Here is a 22,471-nt window from a genome sequence, read left to right as displayed (position 1 = left end):
GAACTTTTGTTTTCTACTCAACAGCTCTCAAAGAAAGTGAACAACATAGAGACAGGCTGGGCCTTGGGGGCCACCTTTCACCTGCTGCAGTCTCTGGGGATCTCCCACTGAGGCCAGGCCCTTCTTCTGAGGATTGCATTTGCCAACAACCTTTTTAAAGGTAGAAGGAGAGAGGACTCAGTCATGTTCTGAGCTAGTCTGAGGATAGCCTGGACTGAAGCCCAGCAGCTCAATTCATCAGGAGGAAGGAGCTTTTGGAGACAGGTCTTGCCCTTGAGTCTGGAGATTTGGGTCTAATTAATTCTGTATATCTAATGTGAACTCTTGACCTTACCGCTCTGCTTGCACAGCTGGCACCAGAGTCTAAATCTTTGAGATTCTTTGTGTGTCACAGCCAAAAGGAAAAGCTTTGAAATTAACCTTGGAGAGCCCAGGGACAGGTCCCTGGGAACCAAAGAAAAATCTCATTTCAGCCCTTTGAGTGCCTCATTCCTTTGAACATATTAATTTTCCTCTTAACACGCTACACTAAGCCCACTGATTGCAGTCCCATGACCTATCAACACTAGTAATTTTTCCTCCTCCCTACACATTGCCACGTCCCACCCTCTTTCCACTCACCTCCCCTAAAAACAAAAACAAAAACCTGGTTTATGCTTTTCATGTGTAACTCCAAGGGAGAGAAAAGGTAACATACCTGAAATTGTGTGATCTTGCTTTGTGCCAGTTCTTGGCAAGATAGAGAGCAACTCCTCACTGTGCAGACCCCAGCCTAAAAAAGGAGTCTATTTGATCTCTAGGGACAAGGTTTGGGAGAGTGTGGCTCCCTTGAATAGACCTTCTCTTAATCAGGCAATCCTGGGATTAATTAACATATCCAACTTTATAGGAATGTATGTGTATTCAGTGCCAGTTCCTCCTCCCAGGAAAATGTGTTTATAGTTAATTTATCATCCTAAATGAGTTTTCTTTGTATTTCTAAGAAATTCATCTATTCTGGCTTTGGTCTGTGCTCAGATGCCTTTGGCTGTGCTGTGCAAGGGTCTCTAGATTTGGGTCACAGTTCCTTGCAGTTTGCCCTTTTATTCTCTCCGTTTGTAGTCATATCTCTTTCTGCTCTGACCCTGATAATTTTAGCTAACTTCCTCTAAATTATTTTTTAGTTCCAGGTGTCTGGTACCTTTCTTGATGGTACCTAATATTTGATTAGGTTGGCCATTTTGGCCCACATCAGTACGGTGGATTCTCTTTTTGTTTGAGTGTTGAGAGCTCTTGATTTTGTGAATTATTTCCCCTAAAATTAATTATCTTTTTTTGTGTGTGTGTAGTGGTAGTGGGGCGGGGAGTTGTTTTTTTTACAGGATCATCATCTGCTTCTTATCTACCCACTCAAGTGCTCTTAGACTTCAAAGATCTTTGTATAGTCTGGCTCCTTTACCTTAGCTCTTTGCCTCCAGCTGCTTTCTAACAAAGTTTGCATGTCCCCAAACTTGTAGTCTTCACAGTAGACTCTTTCAGCTCTTTCAAACAAGTGTTAAATATACCTGCCCCTCACACTAGTTCCTGGGGAAACTTATTTCTTAGTCATTCCATTGAGTCAATAAATATTTAACATCTGATATGTGCAAGTAGGCAAATTTCTATATCCTCATCCCAAATTTTGTTTTTTAATTCAATGTGGAATTTCTTCAGATACTTCTTTTATTATACTGAGGTCACTTTTATACCTACTGTCTTCCTCAAAAGATGCTACATAATTAAATAGAATCTTTAGAAAGTTGAAAACTACCAAAGATAAAACCCAGTCTTCTGCCCATTGCAGAATTCCCTGAACATTTCCAGTTGGTTATCATTCATCTTCTGTTTAGGCATGTGTTTGGATAGCTTATTCCATTTTTGGACTTTGCTGATGTTAAAAGAAAATCTCTTTTATATTGAGCTGAAATTACCTATCTTCTCAGTGGTCTTAGTTCTGCTCTGATCTCTCCTTCCACAGCCTTTCAATCTTCGGAGAAAACTTCCAAGTCCTTTATGGTATCTTCTTTAACATACCATATGGCTTCTTTTCAAAAAAACAACAACAACAACAAAAAAAAACAAACAAAAAACAGGGTGCTGGAACCAGTCATCATACACTAAATGTTGTTCCATATAATTAGGGAGAGAGACTGTTTCCTCTAGTAGAAACCAAGTTTTCCCAAGAGGTAAGCTGTGTTCACTAGACTCATCCAGCTTGATGGGTCTGGAGAGGTAAGGTTCCATGGTCTTTAGCACCACAGCTTGTCTGTGAGGCTTATAAATAGGAGCCAAGTATTGTTCACCCAACTCCTTTGGTCATCCCAGATACCTTCAGAAATCTGTAGGTAGAAATCAGTAGATGCAGTAGTATTCCAGAAGTGTATCTACATATATTCTGATTCCCTTGATGAGAACATCTGGACAGTTAATTTATCCAGTTTAGGAGCAACTTGGAATAAGAATTTTTATTTCTTAGAAAAAAATTTTCTATAATGTCCTTTCTGCCCCTTAGTGTACCTTTTGGGCCTCTTATTGAGGGGTCATATAGAGTCTAATGTTGCTGGTTAAGTTTCCTTTCTCTAAATGTGTAAGATTTCAAACACTAAGGACATGGCCTGGCACATAATGAATGTTGTGTTGTTACATCATCATCATATGAAGAACATCTTCTGTGGGTCGTGGAGGTTTGCAAGATGTGCCTTAAAATTCTTCCTGTCCTGCCTGATTTGGTTGGTGTATTTTTGGAGTCCACGTTCTCCTTACCTGGGCTACCTTTCCATTTTTTGTGAAAGATGATCTTTTTTCCCTATGGTGACCTTTCTGGACTCTGCTAGTACTCACACAGCTTTTCACAGTAACTGCCCTATTCCATTCTGGCCATATTTTTCCTGAGATTACAGGAAGTTTCATGACTGTCACTTTCTTTAGTATCTTTACAAATTTTCTGCATTCTCCTGTAAAGCTCCCCCTGTGGTAACAAGTTTCTCATCCCTTCAAAAATTATTCCCAAGAATAGCTTAGTTTGGTTCAAAAGCAGACGGTTTCTTCTCATTTCATCTTCAAATCGGACTTTTGGGCAAGATATTTTTTACAGTGTACAAATACAATGGATGCACAAATCTATAAAAGGATTCTCTGGGACCATGAAGTGAGCTTTTCAAAAACCCAGAGCAAGACACCCTTTCTCCCACAGGTCACCCACTAGTCTACAACCAAACATGTATGTGATTCTGCTGCTAATCGACTTTCCCCTTTGACCTGGTTCCTGAGGTCTTCAAACCTGTGCAATTATTTATTGTTTTATTACTGAACAGACAATGGTGTCCCAGAGAGGAACCATAAATAAAATTGAATTCTGGTGCTGTGATAAGGAAGTAATTAACATTAAGAAGATTTTTTTTTTTTTCAGGAAGTCCAGTGTGCACCTTTAACCAAGGTTAAAGCAATTTATGTTTAATTTGCATTGTTAGGGATTCTGAAACAGCAGTTGTAACAAAAATGCATGAATTGGGTATTTTTAATTTTTATCTTCATCAGAAAGCAATTGTGTAAATTTATGACCAGCATTAAAAAGAATTACATAAATCTTTATTATGTAAGTTTCTGGTGTGTAGCTTTATAATTCATCTGTGTATACTACCAAGTGATCACCACCACAGACCTAGTCACCATACCGTCGACCACCTCCTCCTCTGGTAACCACTGGTCTATTCTCTATAAGGTTTTTATTTTGTTTGCCCTTTTGTTTTTTGAGATCCACATACGAGTGAAACTGACTTTTCTCCAGTATACGTGTTCTTGGCTCCTTTGTGGTAAAATAATTGCCCCGATATGTGTGGGTTTATTTCTGGGCTCTCAGTTCTGTTCCATTTGATCTCTGTGTCTGTTTTTGTACCCATACCATGCTGTTTTGATTATTACAGCTTTGTAGTTTGAAATAGTTTGAAATCAGGGCGCTTGATACCTCCAAATTTGTTCTTCTTTCTCAAGATTGCTTTGGCTATTCGGGATCTTTTGTAGTTCCATACAAATTTTAGAATTATTTGTTCTAATTCTGTGAAGTATGCCATTGGAATTTTAAGAGCTATTGCATTGAATCTGTAGATGCCTTTGAGTTGTATGGGCATTTTAGTATTAATTCTCCTAATCCATAAGCACAGAACAGCTTCCCTTTGTGTCTTCAGTTTCTTTCATCAGAGTCTTATAGTCATAAGTGTCTAGGTCTTTCACCTCTTTGATTAAATTTATTCATAGGTATTCTTTTTGATGCAGTTGTAAATTGCAAATGGAATTGTTTTTTTAACTTCTTCTGATGCTTTATTCTTAGTGTGTAGAAACACCACAGATTTCTGTGCATTGATTTTACATCCTGCAACTTTACTGAATTTTTTTAGTTCTAGCAGTTTTCTGATGGGGTCTTTAGGGTTTTCTATGTATAGTATCATGTCATCTGCAAATAGTTTTACTTCTTCCTTTCTGATTTGGCTGCCTTTTCTCTTGACTAATTGGTGTGGCTAGGACTTCCAGTACCGTATTGAAAAAAAGAGGTAAGAATGGGCATTCTTGTCTTGTTCTTGTTCTTAGATGAAAGGCTTTCAACTTTGCACTGTTGAGTATGATGTTAGCTATATGATTGTCATATATGGCCTTTACTGTGTTAAGTTACGTTCCCTACTGTACCTACTTCATTAAGAATTTTGTTTTTCATTGTTTATTTTTGAGAGAGAGAGCATGCGAGTGGGAGGGGAGCAGAGAGAGGGAGACACAGAATCCAAAGCAGGCTTTGAGCTGTCAGCACAGAGCCTGATGCAGGGCTCGAACCCACGAGCTGTGAGATCGTGACCTGAGCTGAAGTTGGATGCTTAACCAACTGAGCCATCCAGGTGCCCCTTTGTTGAGAATTTTTAACATAAATGGGTATTGAATTTGTCACATGGTTTTTCTGCATCTATTGAGATGATCAGATGACTTTATTTTTCTTTCTGTTAACATATCTCATTGATTGATTTCTGTATGTTGAACTATCCTTGCATCCCTGGAATAAATTCCACTTGATTGTGGTGTATGATCCTTTTTAATGTATCATTAGATTAGATTTGCTAGTATTTTGTTTAGAACTTTTCCATCTATGTTCATCAAGGATATTGGCCTATCCTTTTGTGTTGTCTTGGTTTTGGTTTTTGGAGTAATGTCTGGCCTTGTAAAATGTGTTTGGAAGCTATTCCTCCTCTTTTGGAAGAGTTTGAGAAAGGTAGTAAATCTTCCTTCAAAGTTTGGTAGAACTTGTCAGTGAAACTGATTCTAGACTTTGCTTATTGGGAGGTTTTTTATTTACTGTTTCAAGCTCCTTATTAGTCATTGGTCTATTCATATTTTGTTTCTTCGATTCTGTTTTGGAAGATTGTATGTTTCCAGGAATTAATTGACTTTTTCCAGGTTGTACAGCTTGTTGGCATGTGATTTTTTACAGGAGTCTCTTAGTTAGGATCCTTTGTATTTCTGTGTATCAGTTGTAACTATTCTTTGATCTCTGATTGAGTCCTCTCGTTTTTTCTTGCTTAGTCTGCTTAGGGTTTGTGGATTTTATCTTTTCAAAGAACCCTACTCTTGAGGTGCCTGGGTGGCCCAGTCCATTAAGCATCCGACTCTTGATCTCAGGGTCATGAGTTCAAGCCCATGTCAGGCTTGTGCACTGGGCATGAAGCCCAACTAAAACAAACAAAAAAAAAACCCCACCAACTTAGTTTCATTGATTTTTTTTTTTTTTTTTTTTTTTTTTTAAATATCTTTTGTCTCTCTTTCTACTCTGATCTACCTTCTACTAATTTGGGGCCTTGTTCTTTTTCTAGAAAGTTCCTTTAGGTATAAATTATTGTCAGTCTGAGATTTTGTTTCTTTGGGTAGACCTGTATTGCTGTGAACTTCCCTCTTAGAACTGCTTTTGCTACATTGCATATCTTTTGGTATGTCATATTTCTGTTTGTCTATAGGTATTTACTTCTCCTTTGATTGGAGTACTCATTGGTTGTTCAATAACACATTTAAACTTTTTGTGGTTTTTCCCGTTTTCTTGTAATTTATAGTTTCATATCATTGCGGTCAGAAAAGATGCTTGATAGGATTTCAGTTTTCTTTAATTTATTGAGACTTGGTTTTTTGGCCTAACGTGATTTATTCTGGAGAATGTTCTATGTACACTTAAGAATGTGTATTCTGCTTTAAGAATGTTTTTTAATGTTTATTTTTGACAGCAAGAGGGGAAGGGGCAGAGAGAAAGGGAGATGAAGAATCTGAAGCAGGCTCCAGGCTCTGAGCTGTCAGCAGAGTCCAACACAGGGCTCAACCTCACAAACCGTGAGATCATGACCTGAGCCCAAGTCAGATGCTTAATCAACTGAGCCACCCAGCCACCTTTGTATTCTGCTTTTAGATGGAATATTCTGAATATATTAAGTCTCTGTGGTCTAATGTGTTAAGCCCAGTGTTTCTGTATTGATTTTTTTGGTCTGGATGACCAATCCATTGATGACAGGATAGTAAAGTCTCCTACTGGAGCACCTGGGTGGCTCAGTCAGTTAAGCATCTGACTCTTGATTTCAGCTCAGGTCACAATCTCACGGTTTGTGAGTTCAATCCCCAGGTCAGGCTCTGTGCTGGCAGTGTGGAACCTGCTTGAATTCTGTCTCCCGCTCTCTGCCCCTCCCTATTGCTTTCACGCTTGCTCTCTCTCAAAATAGTTTAAGAAAAAAAAAATCTACAATTGCTTTCAGTATCTTCCTTTAGGTACATTAGTATTTGCTTTACGTATTTTGGTGTTCTACATTGTGTGCACGTGTATTTATAAATGTTCTCTTTTCTTGCTAGATTGACCTTTCTATCCTATGTAATGCCCTTGTCTTTTATTACAGCCTTTGTTTTCAAGTCGATTTTGTCTGATAGGAGTATATAGCTTATCTGGTTTTCATTTCCATGGAGTATCTTTTTCTGTCCCTTCCAATTCCAGCCTGCGTTGTGTCCTACTGAAGTGTCTCTTGTAAGCAGTATATAGATGTGTGGTTTTTTTAATCCACCCACTCTGTCATTTGGCTAATTTAGTCCATTTTCATTGTTTCTTGTAGGCAGTATGTAGATGTGTGGTTTTTTAATCCACGTACTGTCATTTGGCTAATTTAGTCCATTTTCATTTAAAGTAATTATAGGTAAATACACACCTTACTGCCATTTTGTTCATTATTTTCTGGCTGTTTCTGTAGTTTTGGGTTCTTCTTTCTTCCCTGGTGGTTTGATGGCTTTCTGGTGTTCTGTTTAAATTCCTTTCTCATTTTCTTTTGTGTATTTACTGTGTTTTTCCCTTGTGGTTACCATGACGTTCACATAAAATATGCTATGTAAATTAGTAGTCTGTTTCAAGTTGACAGCAACTTAAGAGTTCTAAAATTAACGAGCGAAATGGATGAGACAGCCCCTTAGCAATTTTTCTTAGTAATAAAAAGTCTTTTCAACCAAATCATAATAGTCTTCCTTTGGGGTTTTTTTCTTGGCTTGATTGATATGCCCTTCTCACACTGAATTTATCTGTCATTCATTATTTGGGCTCCACAGGCCCATTAAGCAGAGGAGAAAAAGAGACTAGAGAATTCTAATGTAAAGTAAATTTATTAAATCTTGAAACTATGTGATGGTCTTAGGAAAAGATGTTCATTTTTCATCACCATAATCTCCAGAAGAGGAGCACTCATTTGCTTGCAAAGGCCATAATCTGTTCCTGGAGAAAAATGAAACAGACACTGTAAAGCATGGGGGCAAGTGAAGAAAATAGTTTAAAATAAAATATTTCTTAAAAATTTTTATATATAAATCTCCAAAGTGATTAAAGCAAAACATTGGCAGAAGTCCCAGATAGATCCTCCTCCCAAGAGTCCCTCCAAAGTGTCTTTTAAGAGAAGTTTCTCAGGAAAGCAGCTGGCCAAGCAGCAAAAGGAGTTTAAAACATCTTTAAAACTTTAAAAGTTCGTATTCACGATTTTTCCTCATATGAAGTTACTGCTTACATGTGGGCTCTAGCACCAAGCCCAGCAAGGACTTTTTTGCTCATAACCAATGGGGAAGGTATTCAGAAAAAAATTCAAAGAAATTCAGAATAATTGGCAAAGTCCTCCTCAGTGAGCAGGACTCGTGGAGAGCCATGAGTGACCTTACCTTGAGTGGAGATACCGCATTTGTAGCCTGCAAGCCCCACGTCCTGAGCAGCACAAGTGGAGTGGCACTGGTGGAGTAGAGCCTTTTTAGGAGGTCAGTAGCGGCCAGAAGAGCAGTGTTGTGACGCTGTCGATCCGTCTCATAACCTGTGAGATGGCTCATAGAGCCTGGAGGAAAGGTATAAATCCTTAAAGCAATAGTGAAGTTCTTTGCCAGCAAACCAGACACATTGAAGTCTACCATATCCGGCTGCTGAGGGACATTTTGGGGTCCTGACCTTTCCTAACTACATGATCTCTGGATACTTCTCTGAGGTACCTGAACCCTTACCTAAGTCCTTCCCATTGAAGGCTGCAGCACTGAGGTGATGGACCAAGCTGGAGATATCCCCAAAGCCCATGTTGACACCTTGTCCTGCAAGTGGATGGACTCTGTGGGCTGCATCCCTAAAAAGAAAGCAGAGTTCAGATGCGGCCTCTGCAGCAGAGTGCGAAGACGGCAGCCCTGCTGTGTTGTCGTCTTACCCAATGAGCGCCAGCCGAGGCCGGACGTATTCAGCAGCATGTCCCAACCCGAGTGGAAATGACATTCGGCTTCTGGCGTCCACTCTGGCTACACTTGGGGGCAGCTGGCGAGCTGAGACCTTAGTGGGCTTCAGAAAGGCAACAGCATATTGCAGCATGGTGCCAGCCGAGTCGATGAAGTCGGTGTGGTTAGCATCACTCCACTGAGTAGTATCAGCCGTAAACAAACCGTGAAAATTCACCAGTGATCAACAGGGAATTAAATCAGCAAGGAAATACATTTTATAACTACAGCCAAGAGTTAATAGTACCTCACATGCCAAACTGATCTAGACCGCAGATGACAAGCCCCCTTAAACAAATACAGAACACAACTTCCCCCAGGTTTTAGGCTCAAGCCAAACTGCTCGTGAGCTGCTCCCATCTACCTCTGAACTTCACCTTTCACTTCACCTTAACCCTTAAAACCACACACTAGCCACAGCGTAGCTCATTCTACAACATCCTCTTGCTTCTGGCATTCCCCACTTTGCTAGAATGTCCTCCTAGTTCACCAGGGTAACCCTCATAGCATCCAGAAGCTGTCACCACTTTTTGTGAACCTCCCTGCAAACCCTCTTCTGTGCTCCAACACCCTATAAATACTTGTACCACTGTTCCCAAACTGTCACTTAAGTATCTTTCTCCCTCACTTGTCTGTGAGCTTCCCGAAAGCGGGGACTGTGTCTCATCTGTCCATTTCCAGACTCTTCTACATAGAAGGCACATGTAATTGTTGCCAAATGAATGCACTGAAAACGTCTGTGCCAGGAATACATGCTAAATGACCAGAGGAGGGGTAGAGTTCACCATTTACTTCGGAAGGCACTTTAGCCTAAAAGGCTCTGCCCCTTTTACTCCTGTTGCTGCTCCAGAGCAGTGAAGCCTAAGTTCTTCAGTGTAAAACTACTGTGAAGTCACTAGTGAAGTAGTAGAGAGTTTGGTAGTTAAAACCACAGGCTCAAGGACCAGCCTGATTTCTGAACCAGCTTTACCGCTAGCTCTGTGACCTCGTTAGGCAAGTAACCTAGCTGTAAATGAGCGTGATAATAGTACCTACCTCAGTGGTTCACTGCATTAAATACATGCAGGTAATACTCTTCACCTGCACATGGCACACAGTAAGCACTCCATAAATGTTGCTGATTATTACTATTAGTGAATTTTAGATAAATGTGGTATTGAGGCTCCAAAATTACTAGTGCCAGTATTTTTTAAATTTTTTAATGTTTATTTTTGAGAGAGACAGAGGATGAGTGGGGGAGGGGTAAAGAGACGGGGAAGACAGAATCTGAAGCAGGCTCCAGGCTCCGAGCTGTCAGCACAGAGCCCGATGCGGGGCTTGAACCCACGAACCTTGAGCCAAAGTCAGACGCTTAATCGACTGAGCCACCAAGTTACCCCACTGGTGTCAGTACTATTAAAGGCTTTATGTATCTGCTCCAGAATAATCATTACCATTTGTTGAGCACTTACAATGTACTAGGTATGTTCTAAGCATTTTACATAAATTCTCTCATTTTTTAAGTCTTTAGACTTTTGGGGTGCCTGGGTGGCTCAAGTCGAGCATCTGGCTATTTTATTTGGCTCGGGTCACAATCTTATGGTTTGTAGGATCGAGCCCTGCATCGGGCTTCAATCTCTCTCACACACACGCACTCTCAAAAATAAACTAAAACAGTCTTTAGACTTTTTATTATTATTAAACTCTGAGAGGCTGGTGATACTGTTTCCCTTTTCTAGGAGATTAACAGAACCATAACAGTATTGAATCCATGTCTGTCTACAAAACTTTTAAGTTTATATTTATTTTGAAAGAGAGCATGTGTGAGAGAGAGCACACATGTGAGTGGGGGAGGGGCAGAGAGAGAGAGAGAAAGAAAGAATCCCAAGCAGGCTCCACATTGTCAGCACAGAGCCCCATGTGGGGCTCAAACCCATGGAACTGTGAGATCTTAACCTGAGCTGAAATTAAGAGTCAAGACCCTTAACTGACTGAGCCACCCAGGTGCCTCTACAAAACTTAGCTCCCTGCTGAAATGTGCTCAGCTCCTCTCCAGAACACTTCTAATGAATCAGGCTTCCAAAGTTCATAGCTATTCAAAACTAGCCAAATATTACAGCTTCAAAAAAAAGGCCAATGCTAACTACTGCCCAGGCAGCTGTTTCAGTCAGCACAACAGCCCACAACCACAAAAAAGCACAGAAGTTATTAATTTCCATTGTTTTTCATTTCCCCGAATGCCCTCCTCTTCACATAACCCACTTACAAAGGGGCAGCTGGTTGGTTATTCCTTTTTCCTTCATCAAAACACCTTTCTGTATCTGCCACCCTGCAACACGTCATCAGCTGGACAAATTCATACTCACAAAGGCAGAGTTAATGGCATCCACAAACTTTTCTTCATCCATGCTCACCAGTTCTGCTGCATGTTCATGGGATGTGGACCAAACCAAGGAACTCAAGGTGTCTGAGAGCTGTGTCAAAAGAACACCAATGCTAAGGGCTAAAACTTCTGTTCTTGGGAGCTCTCAAGCATAAAGGAAGTAAAGTTAGCTTGGGCATATTCCCTAGAAAGCAGAAAAAGGTTGAGAGAAAGTGAAGCCCTAAAAGAGGAAGGCTGGGCATGTTTAAGCAGAGTACCCAGAAGGACTTCTTACCGGGAGCAGAGCAATGGGCCCAGAGGGAAGAAATCTCTGCCAGGCTACATTGTTTTCTGTGGCCTACAATTGAAAGAAGAGTTCTCACGAGAGGTACTCAGTACCCATTAAACACGAGCAGGGTCCCCAGATGGTGAGCTCAGGACTTTACCTCCGATAAATGCAAAGTAGCTACAACAGCAGACTGATCATAGTTCCAGCTGACGTTCTGAATCCCAGCAGCCTGCCGCACTCCTGAGTTGTGACCGTCTGCACCAATCTGCATGGAAACAAGAGCCTGTTAAGTCTTATAACTTCTTAATACATGAAACTGTTCCAGAGGTTTGTTTCTGTCTCAAGTTTTCTCTAGGTCCACCTGTTCTCAAAGCCCATCTGTAGCAGACAACTTGTGACCATGCTTGCCTCACTCACAGCCCCTGGAGGGGTAGCCTTACCTAGGTGACCCCAGTCTCAGCTAATGGACCAAAGCTGGACGTGTCCTCCATGAGGTACTAGCCAGAGGTTAGCTTGGCCAAATTCTCTTGATGTTTGAACTAGAAATCAATAAGGCAGGCACTGGAGCTGAACACTCCTGTTGTAAGGTTAGGAATGGATGTCAAGTAAAAGAGGAAGCTGGCAAGCAGAAAAAAAAGGGGGGGGGAATACAATGAGATGGATTGACTACAGGACTCCTGTGAGGGAAAAAAGAACCTCAATTTCCGGTTTTTGTCCCTCACAGGGACAGGTTTGTTTTATTTCCAGACCTAAGATAGTCTAGGAGACTGCTTCCTATACAGGATTTACAATGACACCATATTAACTTGAGTTGGCCTAGGTGGGTACTGGTCCTTATAACCAAAAGCTCTGCCAAAAATTTACTTCAAGTATAGCTTAGATCTAAAAACTAAAGGCCCTAGAGTTTAGAATAAGCTATGGATATGCAAGACCCCTGGCAAAATAAGAATTTTCAACTACCAACAATTTAGTCTGGAGGGTGCTGCCATCACCTAGGGTAATATGAACCCAAGGGCTGGAGTCTGTCATGGGAAATGGATAAGGCCAGGTATAGCCGACTGCTTTGCTCCTGTAGAGAACCGTCACACGGTCTAGGAGGTCAGAAGAGAGAAAACAAAACATTAGAAAGGCAGTCCACACGGCTGAGAAAAAAAGCCCTAACTAGATCTAAAGCGAGCTCTCAAGACAGCTGTCTCTTATCATTTACCCCTAAGCAAGAAAAGATCTAACAAATAACTCCTATAATTAATGCTATGGTCTGAGAGCTGATAAATGACAAAAGTCACAGGGATGAATCAGTGTCAAAAAAAATCAACTCTGAGTTACCAGCCTGCACCAGGGATTCTTTCTTCTCATCTCCACACTCACTGCTCTTGTAGTTTCCCTCTGTGCCTAAGCGAATCCACATGTGCTTTCAGAATAAACAGGGTGGGAATCCCATGGGCCCAGGTAAGTTCTAGATTTCATAAGATTTTTCTTGCCATTGGAAATCGTTTTACTTTTCTGATCATAAAAAAGATACACCTACTGGAAGTCTGAACAACAAAGATTTAAAAAGGAGGGAAAAATCACCCTTAATCTCATCATTCAGAGGCAACTACAGTTAAAGCTTTGCCATCTAGCTTTCCAGGTGATTTCCTATGCATATAGACACAGTGCACATGTAGGCTATGACACATACTTTTTCCACCAATATATTATGGAACATGTTTCTAAGTGACTACATATTAGGTCTAAGTTATCTTTAAAAGCTGCACATAAGTGGGATGCCTGGCTGGCTCAGTCGGTAAAGCATGAAATTACTTAAAATTTGGGGGGCGCCTGGGTGGCTCAGACAGTTAAACGTCTGACTCCTGATTCTGGCTTGGGTCATGATCTTGTGGTTCATGGGTTCAGGCCCTGCACTGGGCTTCACCCTGCTGACAGTATGGAGCCTGCTTGGGATTCTCTCTCCTCCTCTCTCTGACCCTCCCCTGCTCACTCTGGTACTCTCTCAAAATAAATTAAAAAAAGGGCACTTGGGTGGCTCAGTCGGTTAAGTGTCCAACTCTTGGTTTTGGCTCAGGTCATGATCTCATGATTTTGTGAGTTGGAGCTCTGCATCAGGCTCTGCACTGACAGCACAGAGCCTGCTTGGAATTCTTTCTATCCCCCCACCTCTCTCTCTGCCCCTCCCCATCTCGTGCTCACTCTCTCTCTCAAAATAAATAAACATAAAAAAAATTAAACTTAAAAGTTGCACATAAGTTGATTACATGGATAAGTTATTATCCCATATCAGAAAGCTAGAACTCTGAGATATTTGCAAATTATGTATCTAATAAGGAATTCATATTCAGAATATATAAAAAACTCTTGTAACTCAAAAAGAAAGACAATCCAGTTTTTTGTGTTTTTTTAACGTTTATTTATAGAGAGAGTGCACAAGCAGGGGAGGGGCAGAGAGAGGAGGGAGAGAATCCCAAGCAGGCTCCTGACTATCAGCGTAGAGCCTAACAGTGGGGCTCGATCTCACAAACCATGAGACCATGACCTGAGCCGAAATCAAGAGTCAGATGTTCACCCGACTGAGCCACCCAGGCACCCTGACAATCCAGTTTTTATATGGGCAAAAGATTTTGAATAGTCATTTCTCCAAATGGCCAAAAAGCAGAGGAAAAGATGGGAAATACAATCAAAACTACAATGAGATACCATTTCAGTCACTAAGATGGCTATAATAAAAAATAAAATAAAATAAAAAGTGAAAAGTAAGTGTTGGTAAGGATGTGGAGATACTGGAACCCTTATATATCATTGGTGGGAAAGGGAAATGGTATAGCCTCTTTGAAAAAGTTTAGTAGTTTCTGAAAATGTTAAACACAGAATTATTATATGACCCAGCAAGTCTACTCCTAAGTATCTACCCAGAAACCTATGTCCACGCAAAAACTTGTACACAGGTGTTCATAGCATTATTCACAATTGCCAAAAAGTGGAAACAATCCAAATGTCCATTAACTCATGAATGAATAAATGAAATGTGGTATATCCACATGATGGAATACTACTTGGCAATAAAAAAGAATGGAATACTAATAGGGCTGCAACATGAATGAATCTCAAAGATATGTTCAGTGAGAGAAGTAGACACAGAAGCATACATATGTCTTGTATGATTCTATCTATATGAAATGTCCAGAACAGACAAATCCCAAGAGACAGAAAAGTAGATCGATGGTGCCAGGGGCTGGGGTTGGGAATGGAGAATGGATGTAAATGGACATAAGGTTTCTTTTTGAGGTGACAGAAATGTTCTAAAATGATATTGTGATGGTGGCATAACTCTATAATTACACTAAAAATCACTGAATTGTACACTTAAAATGGGTGAATTCTACGGTATGTAAATTATACCAGAGTAAAACTGTTTAAAAAAAAAAAAAAGAAAGAAAGAAAAGAACAACCCAGGGCACCTGGGTGGCTCAGGTCATGATTCTGCGGTTCATGAGTTCGAGCCCCGTGTCGGGCTCAGTGCCTGCTTCAGATTCTGTGTGTCTCTTTCTCTGCCCCTCACCTGCTCACACACTCCCTCTCTCTCTCTCCCTCCAAAGTAAATAAACATTAAAAAAATTAAAAAATTAAAAAAAAAAAAGGGAAGAACCCTAAAATACCCATCAGAGGATTTCTTTATGGTGGATGTTCAGTCTCTGTAAAAGGCGTCCTTTTTTCCAGTAAGTCCTCTGATAATTCTAAAGTAGTTCACCTTCCAGAGTAAAAGGAAGATGTAAGAAGTGGGTGCCTCACCCGACACAGCCTCCAGCTGCTTAGTGAGAGCGCACATTATGACATCATTCTCCACTATATAGCCCATGTCGTCCAGATTATCCTTATCGAACATTATCAGGGCCTCTGAGCAGGCATCCCACACCTGGAAAACACAAAGGGAAACTTGTATTATAACCCAAGGAAAAGAAAGCATTACTCCAGTCAGAAACTACTGCTTTCCCAAGTGACAGAACCAGAAAAATCACAATGTCAGTCCCTCTGGCAGGAGACAGAAGGTAAGAAGAAAATTCTCTCGAGAATGCTTCCCCCGACTCCTTAGACTGAGTGAGAACTTGGATTCTTCCCACTTTCACAGAAAATACGGAGAATATGGACTTCAATATCTTAACCCAAGACAACCAAGATATCTTGCCAAAAGTGATAAAGAAGGCACCTGCATTCGCCGAAAGGCTCTGTATCTCATGTTGCAGATGTGGTCCCAGGCACCAAAACCTACAAAAGAAAGGATCTATATATAGGCCAGAGCAACCTTATGGGACCACACCCTTCCTAGGCTCCCCTTGTCTTTCTAACCTTTGAAGTAAGAGGTTGTTTTCAGTGTTCTCCAATGACAAACTGGAAAATACTTGCCATTTCGTCCTGTTTGATGCTAGGAGTTAAGCTACTCTGCTCCCCAGTTCAGATTATATAGCATGAAAAAAGGCACAGCTTTCATAATCAAAAAGTCAAATCACATTAAAGTTAGGGGAAAGGGGGGTGCCTGGGTGGCTCAGTCGGTTAAGCATTCAACTTCAGCTCAGGTCATGATCTCATGGTTCGGGAGTTCAATCCCCACATTGGGCTCTGCATTGGTGGTGTGGAGCCTGCTTGGAATTCTCTCTCTCTACCCCACTCTCCTCTCTGCCCCTTTCTCACTTACACTCTCTCAAAATAAATAAGTAAACTTAAAAAAAAAAATGGGGGGGGATAAAAAAGGAAACCAAACCCACATTGTTTTTCACCATCCTACAGAAGTTAAACTCTCTGAATAAAGACTATTTTGGGAGGGCAACTGGCTCACTCAGGGCGTGTGACTCTTGATCATGGGGTTATGAGTTCGAGCCCCACAATGAGCGTAGAGATTCCTTAAAAGTAATATCTTAAAAAAAAAAAAAGACTTTTTCTTTATTGAGCACCTACTTATGTGCCCAACACAATTCTAGGTACTGAGCATAAAGTGTGAAACCAAACAGAAAAAGTTCCTGCCCTTCTGCAGCTAACATTCTGGCTGGAGACACAGACGGTAAAAAAATACATAATATATTGTCAGGTAGTACTAAGTGTTATGAAGAAAAATAAAGCAGTGTAAGAGGCTAAAGAATGATGGAAGAGTCTAATTTTTGACAGGGTGGTTCTAGATAGGATAGCCTGAGGGAGTAACATTTGGCAGAAACCTAAAGATAGTTTTCTAATGGGTTCCATGTGCACACATCCATCTACACTCCAAAAGCATCTAGCATGCAAACTCCTAGCTCCCAGAGGGCTGACTCTGGGAATGAAGAGGGTGCTCCTACCAGAAGTGAATGGTCATAATTAGTTCATATAGTTTCAATTCCATCAATTCATAATGACCCAACATCACAAAGGAAGCCTACATGATGGACCCACAAGTCCCAAGGAGGTCTTTCTCAGACTAGGTACACTTTTAACAGTGTCAGGGGTCCTCATCTTCAACGATGAACTAGATAACCTACACCACCCCCCCCCCACCGCCCCCACAATGAGCTCCCTCCTCACCAGATGCTCTGGAGACTCTGCCCTACAAGGCACACTGGAAAGCCAAGAGAGACAAGAGACCGGTTCTATGAAACATCTACTCACTACTGAGAAGGGTTGCAGAGCCAGGGGAAATGGAGCTGACTCTGTTGCTGTAAGTTTCTGGCAATTTCTCCCATACTGTTTTTGGACCTGCTTCTAGCAACAGGATTTTCTTGTCACAAAAATGAGTATCATGTCCTAAAAAAAAAAAAAAAAAAAAAAAAAAATCAACATTTTACATCATATCAGAATTTCTTCCTTTTCTTGTTTCCAAGAGAAACAACAGATTAACTAATTCATTCGCTCTTAGGATACATATTTCTCACAGGGCACACAAAAAGGAAACACCACGCAGAATCCTAAGCAAGAACACATACCACTATTTCAGCCATCTGAACTACCCTGCCCATGACTTTAAGGTTTCTCTAGACAGTCCAACACCTGCCATTTGCACAGAAACAAATAATGGCAAAATTCATAATGAGCCAGAATTCCTTAGAGAGGAAGAAGTAAAAGAGAAAGGCTCAAGTACTTAGACACCAGATACTCCTAATCTTGAAACTATTTGTCACTAAAAATACACAAATCCTGCTCAACAGAAAAATGGAATATTCAACAAGCAAAATTTATTGTGGCGTCAAGATTAAATCAAGAATAAAGAATTAGTTTGTAAAAGAAAAGGAGCCCAAAAAATACATCAACTGGGCCTCCAACTCTGGTCCTCAAACATCTATATAGGGAAGTAAAAAGGGATTTTGTTACTGGGCAACTGCAGCACAGATACAGTCCCGCCACAATATCCCAGAAAAAGACATGGAAACAGGAAGCAGGGAGTTGCTGCAGCCCAAAAAGGAAAGGAAAAAAAAATGTGTTAGGATTACCAGAGAAGAAACACCGGAGACTTTACTCAGTAATGATAAAAACCCCACATTCTCTGGAATCTAAATTAGAAGAGTGGCATTATTGGAACATTCAACTGAGGAGTGTGAAAATCAAGGTCGCTCCTTGCCAGTGGAACAGGCAGTGAGCAGCATGGAGAGACTACCACGTTCACCTGCCCCCCACCTTGCTGCGCTGCTGTTTTGCACTGGAGGTTGAGGGCAGCCACACTCCTCCGAGGACTGCCTTCTGGTCCATCATACCTCTATGCCTTCTAGTAGCTGCTCCACCCCAATGTTCACCTGGCCAACTCTTCCCTCTGGATCCGGCTCCCTCAAGCCTCACCTCCTCACCTGCTCCCCCAGCATAGGTCAGCTGCTTGTCCCTCTAGGGAGCTTTCATTTTATTCTTCCTTCTATTATTTACAAATCTTTCTCTTTAGCTAGATTCTAAATTCCTTGGGGGCAAGGAACCACTTCTTAGGGCTAATATTCCCAAGCAGCAAGTGCTGTATCTTCTCAATCCACAAAATATACAATGCACATTTTTGTTAAATAAGACACAAGGAAACTAACAGAAAAAGTATATTTCCAAACACATTATAAAATAGGTTCAGTATTTTATCTTTTAGCTATTTAAACTAACATTTTTGAAAACTTATTTGGAAAAAAAAACACTAGAGAATACAATTTACAAATAACAACAAGAGAGGAAAATACAGATATTTCAAGACTGAAACAAAAACTAATATGAGTCTGAAGAAGAATCCAGGAAAAACTGACTTAAGGGGGAAAATGAAGAGCCTACTGAAAATTTTTCACTTTTATTTTATTTATTCATTTATTTTTTAATTTTTCACTTTTAAAGCAGCTGCCCAAAATTAAGTGGATTCTGAGGGGCACCTGGGTGGCTCAGTTGGTTAAGCGACCAGCTCTTGGTTTTGGCTCAGGTCGTAATCTCATGGGATCGTTGAGTTTGAGCCTCACATCGGGCTCCACACTGCTTGGGATTCTCTCCCTCTCCCTCTGCCCCTCCCCTGCTTGTGCTCATGTTCTCTCTCTCTCTCTCAAAATAAATACACTTAAAACGATTAAATTAAGTAGATGTTGAAATAAAAAGGTTGATCGCCACATAAACTACTGACAGTATTCTCTGGAATACAAGCTGTGATAATCAAGGGGAAATATTAGCATGCTTGAGACTTTTCTCAATTTGGTAGGTTACTTGACTCAACAGGAGAAAACAATCCCACACACACCTGCCTGTAAAAGGCTGAGCACCTGCCAGCGTCCCAACTGCTTACAGGAAAAAAGCAGCAGCTTGCTCACTGAATAAACTGCATGAGAGATTTCCAAACCTTCCAGAGCTCCAGCTTTCACCTTTTAGCGCTTACTTTTTTCTCTGAGCTTTTTAAGGAAATTAGTCGGTGTGTGAAATTTTTCTTTTGTAAACCTGTGTTTGGTAGTTTTGACTTAACTTAGAGCAGTGATTCTCACAACCTGCTGTATTTGGGCCCTTGACCTTTCTTTTGTAGACATATACAGAGAATTCTGTACTGTGAATGTTTAAAGTCAGTCCTGACTTTATGAATTTATACTTCTGTGGAAGAGACAGGAAAATAAACAATTACAATACAGAATTCTGTTTAAGGTTGATAAAAGAAAGCCCTGCTGCTCTCCCTCCTTGAGGTGTTGGGAGAGATGGTAAGACAAAGAACAAAATAGGAAGGGAAAAAGTTAAATACAAATATTAACACTAAGGTGTTAGTAAGACTAGAAATTTTTTCAGGTACATATCATACAGAATTCTATGAAAAGTTAAAAGCTAAAGTCACCAATCGCTTCTCGGTGATTTTTTGGCTAAGATCAAGTGTAAAAGCTAAAGTCACTACAAGATTAAGCTCTTCCCAGTGCTTCTCACTCTCAAAAGTGTGGTCTCCAGGCCTCCACCTCTGCGGGTATTTGTTAAAAATAAAGGTTCCTGGGCTCCGCCTGGAGAAACTCAATCAGTCATTGGAAGTGAAACTTGGAATCCTCATTTTTAAAACATGCCTCACAGGGGCACCTGGGTTGGTCAGTTGACTAAATGTCCAACTTCAGCTCAGCCATGATCTCGCAGTTCATGAGTTCAAGCCCTGTGTCAGGCTCTCTGCTGTCAGAGCAGAACCGGCTTCGGACCTTCTGTCCCCCTCCTCTCTGCCTCTGCCCCCAACCCCCCCCGCCTCTCTCTCAAAAATAATAAAAATATGCCCCACAAGCCGGTAACAATGAGTATATTCAATGACTATATTCAAGCTAAAAATCAAAAATGGAAGTTTTACTTTATATCCTTTACACCGTATGCCCTATATCCTTTGTATTTCAAAACTCAAAGTCCCTTTTTGTGCCTTAGTTATTCAAAACCTCTAAACAAAACACAACAAAAACCCAGGTGATTCTTAAGTGCACTCAAGCTTGAGAACAACTACTTTAGCCCAATTACCAATAGGTACAACCAAAATGACGGTTAGAAAGCAAAGGTATATATACCTGCCAGAAAGTTTTGTGTCTCAAAAAGGCTCTGTATCTCCTAATTACTGACTTTTGAGTGCCAAGTTACTTAACCTTTCTGAGTTTTACCTTCCTTATCTGCACAACCTACAATCAAGATTATGAGGATGCAACGTGGGGTCAACTACACGTCAATGAAAAAAGACTATGAGGGGGGCACCTGGGTGGCTCAGTTGGTTGAGCGTCTTTGGCTCAGATCGTGATCTCAGTCTGGGCGTTCAAGCCCTGCATCGGGGCTCACTGCTCTCAGCACAGAGCCCACTTTGGATCCTCTGTCCCGCTCTCTCTGCCCTTCCCCTGCTCACACGTCTCTTAAAAAAAATAAATAAATAAATAAATAAATAGTTAATTAAAAAAAAAAAAAAAAGATTATGAGGGGTGCCTGCATGGCTCAGTCAGTTAAGCAGCCGGCTTTGTCTCAGCTCATGATCTCATGGTTTGTGAGTTCAAGCACTCCTTCAGGCTCATACTGACAGTATGGAGCCTGGATGGAATTCTCTCTCTCCCTCTCTCTCTTAAAAATAAATAAACTTAAAAAATAAATATACATACATAGAAATAAAATGGGGAAAGGTTCTGAATAGGCATTTCTCCAAAGAAGATACACAAACGGCCAATAAGCATATGAAAGGATACTTCAACATCCTCACTCACTAGGGAAATGCAAGTCAAACCAGGAAATACCACTTCACACCCACTAGGAAGACTACAGTATCTTAGTAGTATCAAGTGCCGTCCAGGATGTGCACCTTGAAATACCATTGGGCAGCTCTTCAAAACAGTTAGCATGTGATCCAGCAATTCCACTCCTAGAAATAGAACCAAGTAGCCAAAAATATGTTTACACACAAGCTTGTACACAAAATAGCATTATCTGTAATAGTCCAGAAGTGGAAACAACCCAAATGCCCATCAACAAACAAACCAAAGGTAATACGTTCACACAATGGAATATTATTCAACCATAAAAAGGAAGTACTAATGGGGCACCTGGGGGGCTCAGTCAAGTGACTCTTGACTTTAGTCATGATCTCCCAGTATGTGGGACAGAGCCCCCATCGGGCTCTGCAATGACAGCACGGAGCCTGCTTAGGATTCTCTCTCTCCCTCTCGCTCTCTGCCCTTGCCCTGCTTGAGCGCTGGCTCTCTCAAAATAAATAAACAAAAAAAAAAAAAAAAAAAAGTACTGGTACAGATATAACCTGGATAAACCTTTAAAACATTAAGCAAAATCGATGTATATAAAAATGTCAGGAAAAAACAAATCTAGAGAAAACAAAATGTTCAGGAGTGGTTGCCTAGGGTTGAGGAGGTTTGGGGGGAAATGGGCAGCGACTAAGTGCTTCCTGTTTCTTTTGGAGGGGGGAGGGTAATAAAAATGTTCTAAAATTTACTGCGGGGATGGATGCACAATGTTAACACACTAAAAACCATTAAATCGCATTCTTTAAATGGGTTAATTTTATAATACGCAATTATATCTCAAGCTATTTTTTAAAAGAAACAAAATGCCTAGCCCAATACAAGGCCTGATACTTTCCGACTGTGCCCATTCCTAAATTACAAAGGGCGGGATTTAGAATGACCCCTAAGGATCCTCCTCCCACTTCTGACCCTTCGGAATCCTGAAGGACCTGACGCTTGCCCTGGGGCTCCTCTGGATAGGGGAAAGACCACAAAACCCGCGTCGCGCAGGGCTCCCACGGTCCTCACAGTTCCTCCGCGGTCCCGCTCCTCCCCACTACCTGCCTGGAGATGCGCTTACCCAAGGCACAAGCCATGGCGGCGCCCACCAGGCCTCCGCCCGACACCACCACATCGTACACGGTGTCTGCCTTGGCGCCCGACCACCGCCGGCAGGAAAGCAGCGGACCTCTCCCGGCAGCTGCAGGTGCAGCCCTCCACCGGCTCAGAGCCAGGCGAGCCGCCATGACGCTGACCCGCAATGTACTTGGCGCCCCGCTAGGCCCTCCTTTTGGTGCACTTCCGGAGCAGAGCCCTCCAATCACTAGCTGCTTCAGTTGCGGCTTTGGAACCTGATAT

General features: G+C 41.2%; 2 protein-coding genes across 13 annotated transcripts in view; one reads left to right on the top strand and one right to left on the bottom strand.

Moving 5' to 3' along the window:
• Nucleotides 1-3,613, top strand: part of ENTPD5 (ectonucleoside triphosphate diphosphohydrolase 5 (inactive)) — a 50,992-nt gene extending 47,379 nt beyond the window's left edge. For all 12 annotated transcript variants that reach the window (XM_040477668.1, XM_040477676.1, XM_040477672.1 and 9 more), the window contains one exon: nucleotides 25-3,613. In XM_040477668.1, coding sequence (XP_040333602.1) covers nucleotides 25-111 — 87 coding nt within the window. In that variant the 3' untranslated portion in view covers nucleotides 112-3,613. The remainder of the gene's footprint in view (nucleotides 1-24) is intronic.
• A 4,042-nt stretch (nucleotides 3,614-7,655) lies between these two features.
• COQ6 (coenzyme Q6, monooxygenase) lies at nucleotides 7,656-22,411 on the bottom strand. The gene is made up of 12 exons (XM_040477652.1): nucleotides 22,194-22,411; nucleotides 17,064-17,198; nucleotides 15,637-15,695; nucleotides 15,222-15,345; nucleotides 12,396-12,526; nucleotides 11,593-11,700; nucleotides 11,442-11,504; nucleotides 11,151-11,258; nucleotides 8,742-8,944; nucleotides 8,548-8,663; nucleotides 8,218-8,384; nucleotides 7,656-7,783 (listed from the first exon to the last, which is right to left on the bottom strand). Exons 1-12 carry the CDS (start codon nucleotides 22,357-22,359, stop codon nucleotides 7,754-7,756), a joined length of 1,410 nt encoding a protein of 469 aa, XP_040333586.1. The 5' UTR covers nucleotides 22,360-22,411; the 3' UTR covers nucleotides 7,656-7,753.
• Between the last annotated feature and the right edge of the window lie 60 nt (nucleotides 22,412-22,471).

This window comes from Herpailurus yagouaroundi, unplaced genomic scaffold (assembly GCF_014898765.1).
Source record: "Herpailurus yagouaroundi ecotype Mexico unplaced genomic scaffold, PumYag 141, whole genome shotgun sequence".
Taxonomy (NCBI): Eukaryota; Metazoa; Chordata; class Mammalia; order Carnivora; family Felidae; genus Herpailurus; species Herpailurus yagouaroundi.
The sequence above is the reverse complement of the archived record's forward strand: the minus strand, read 5'-3'. Positions and strand labels throughout refer to the sequence as shown.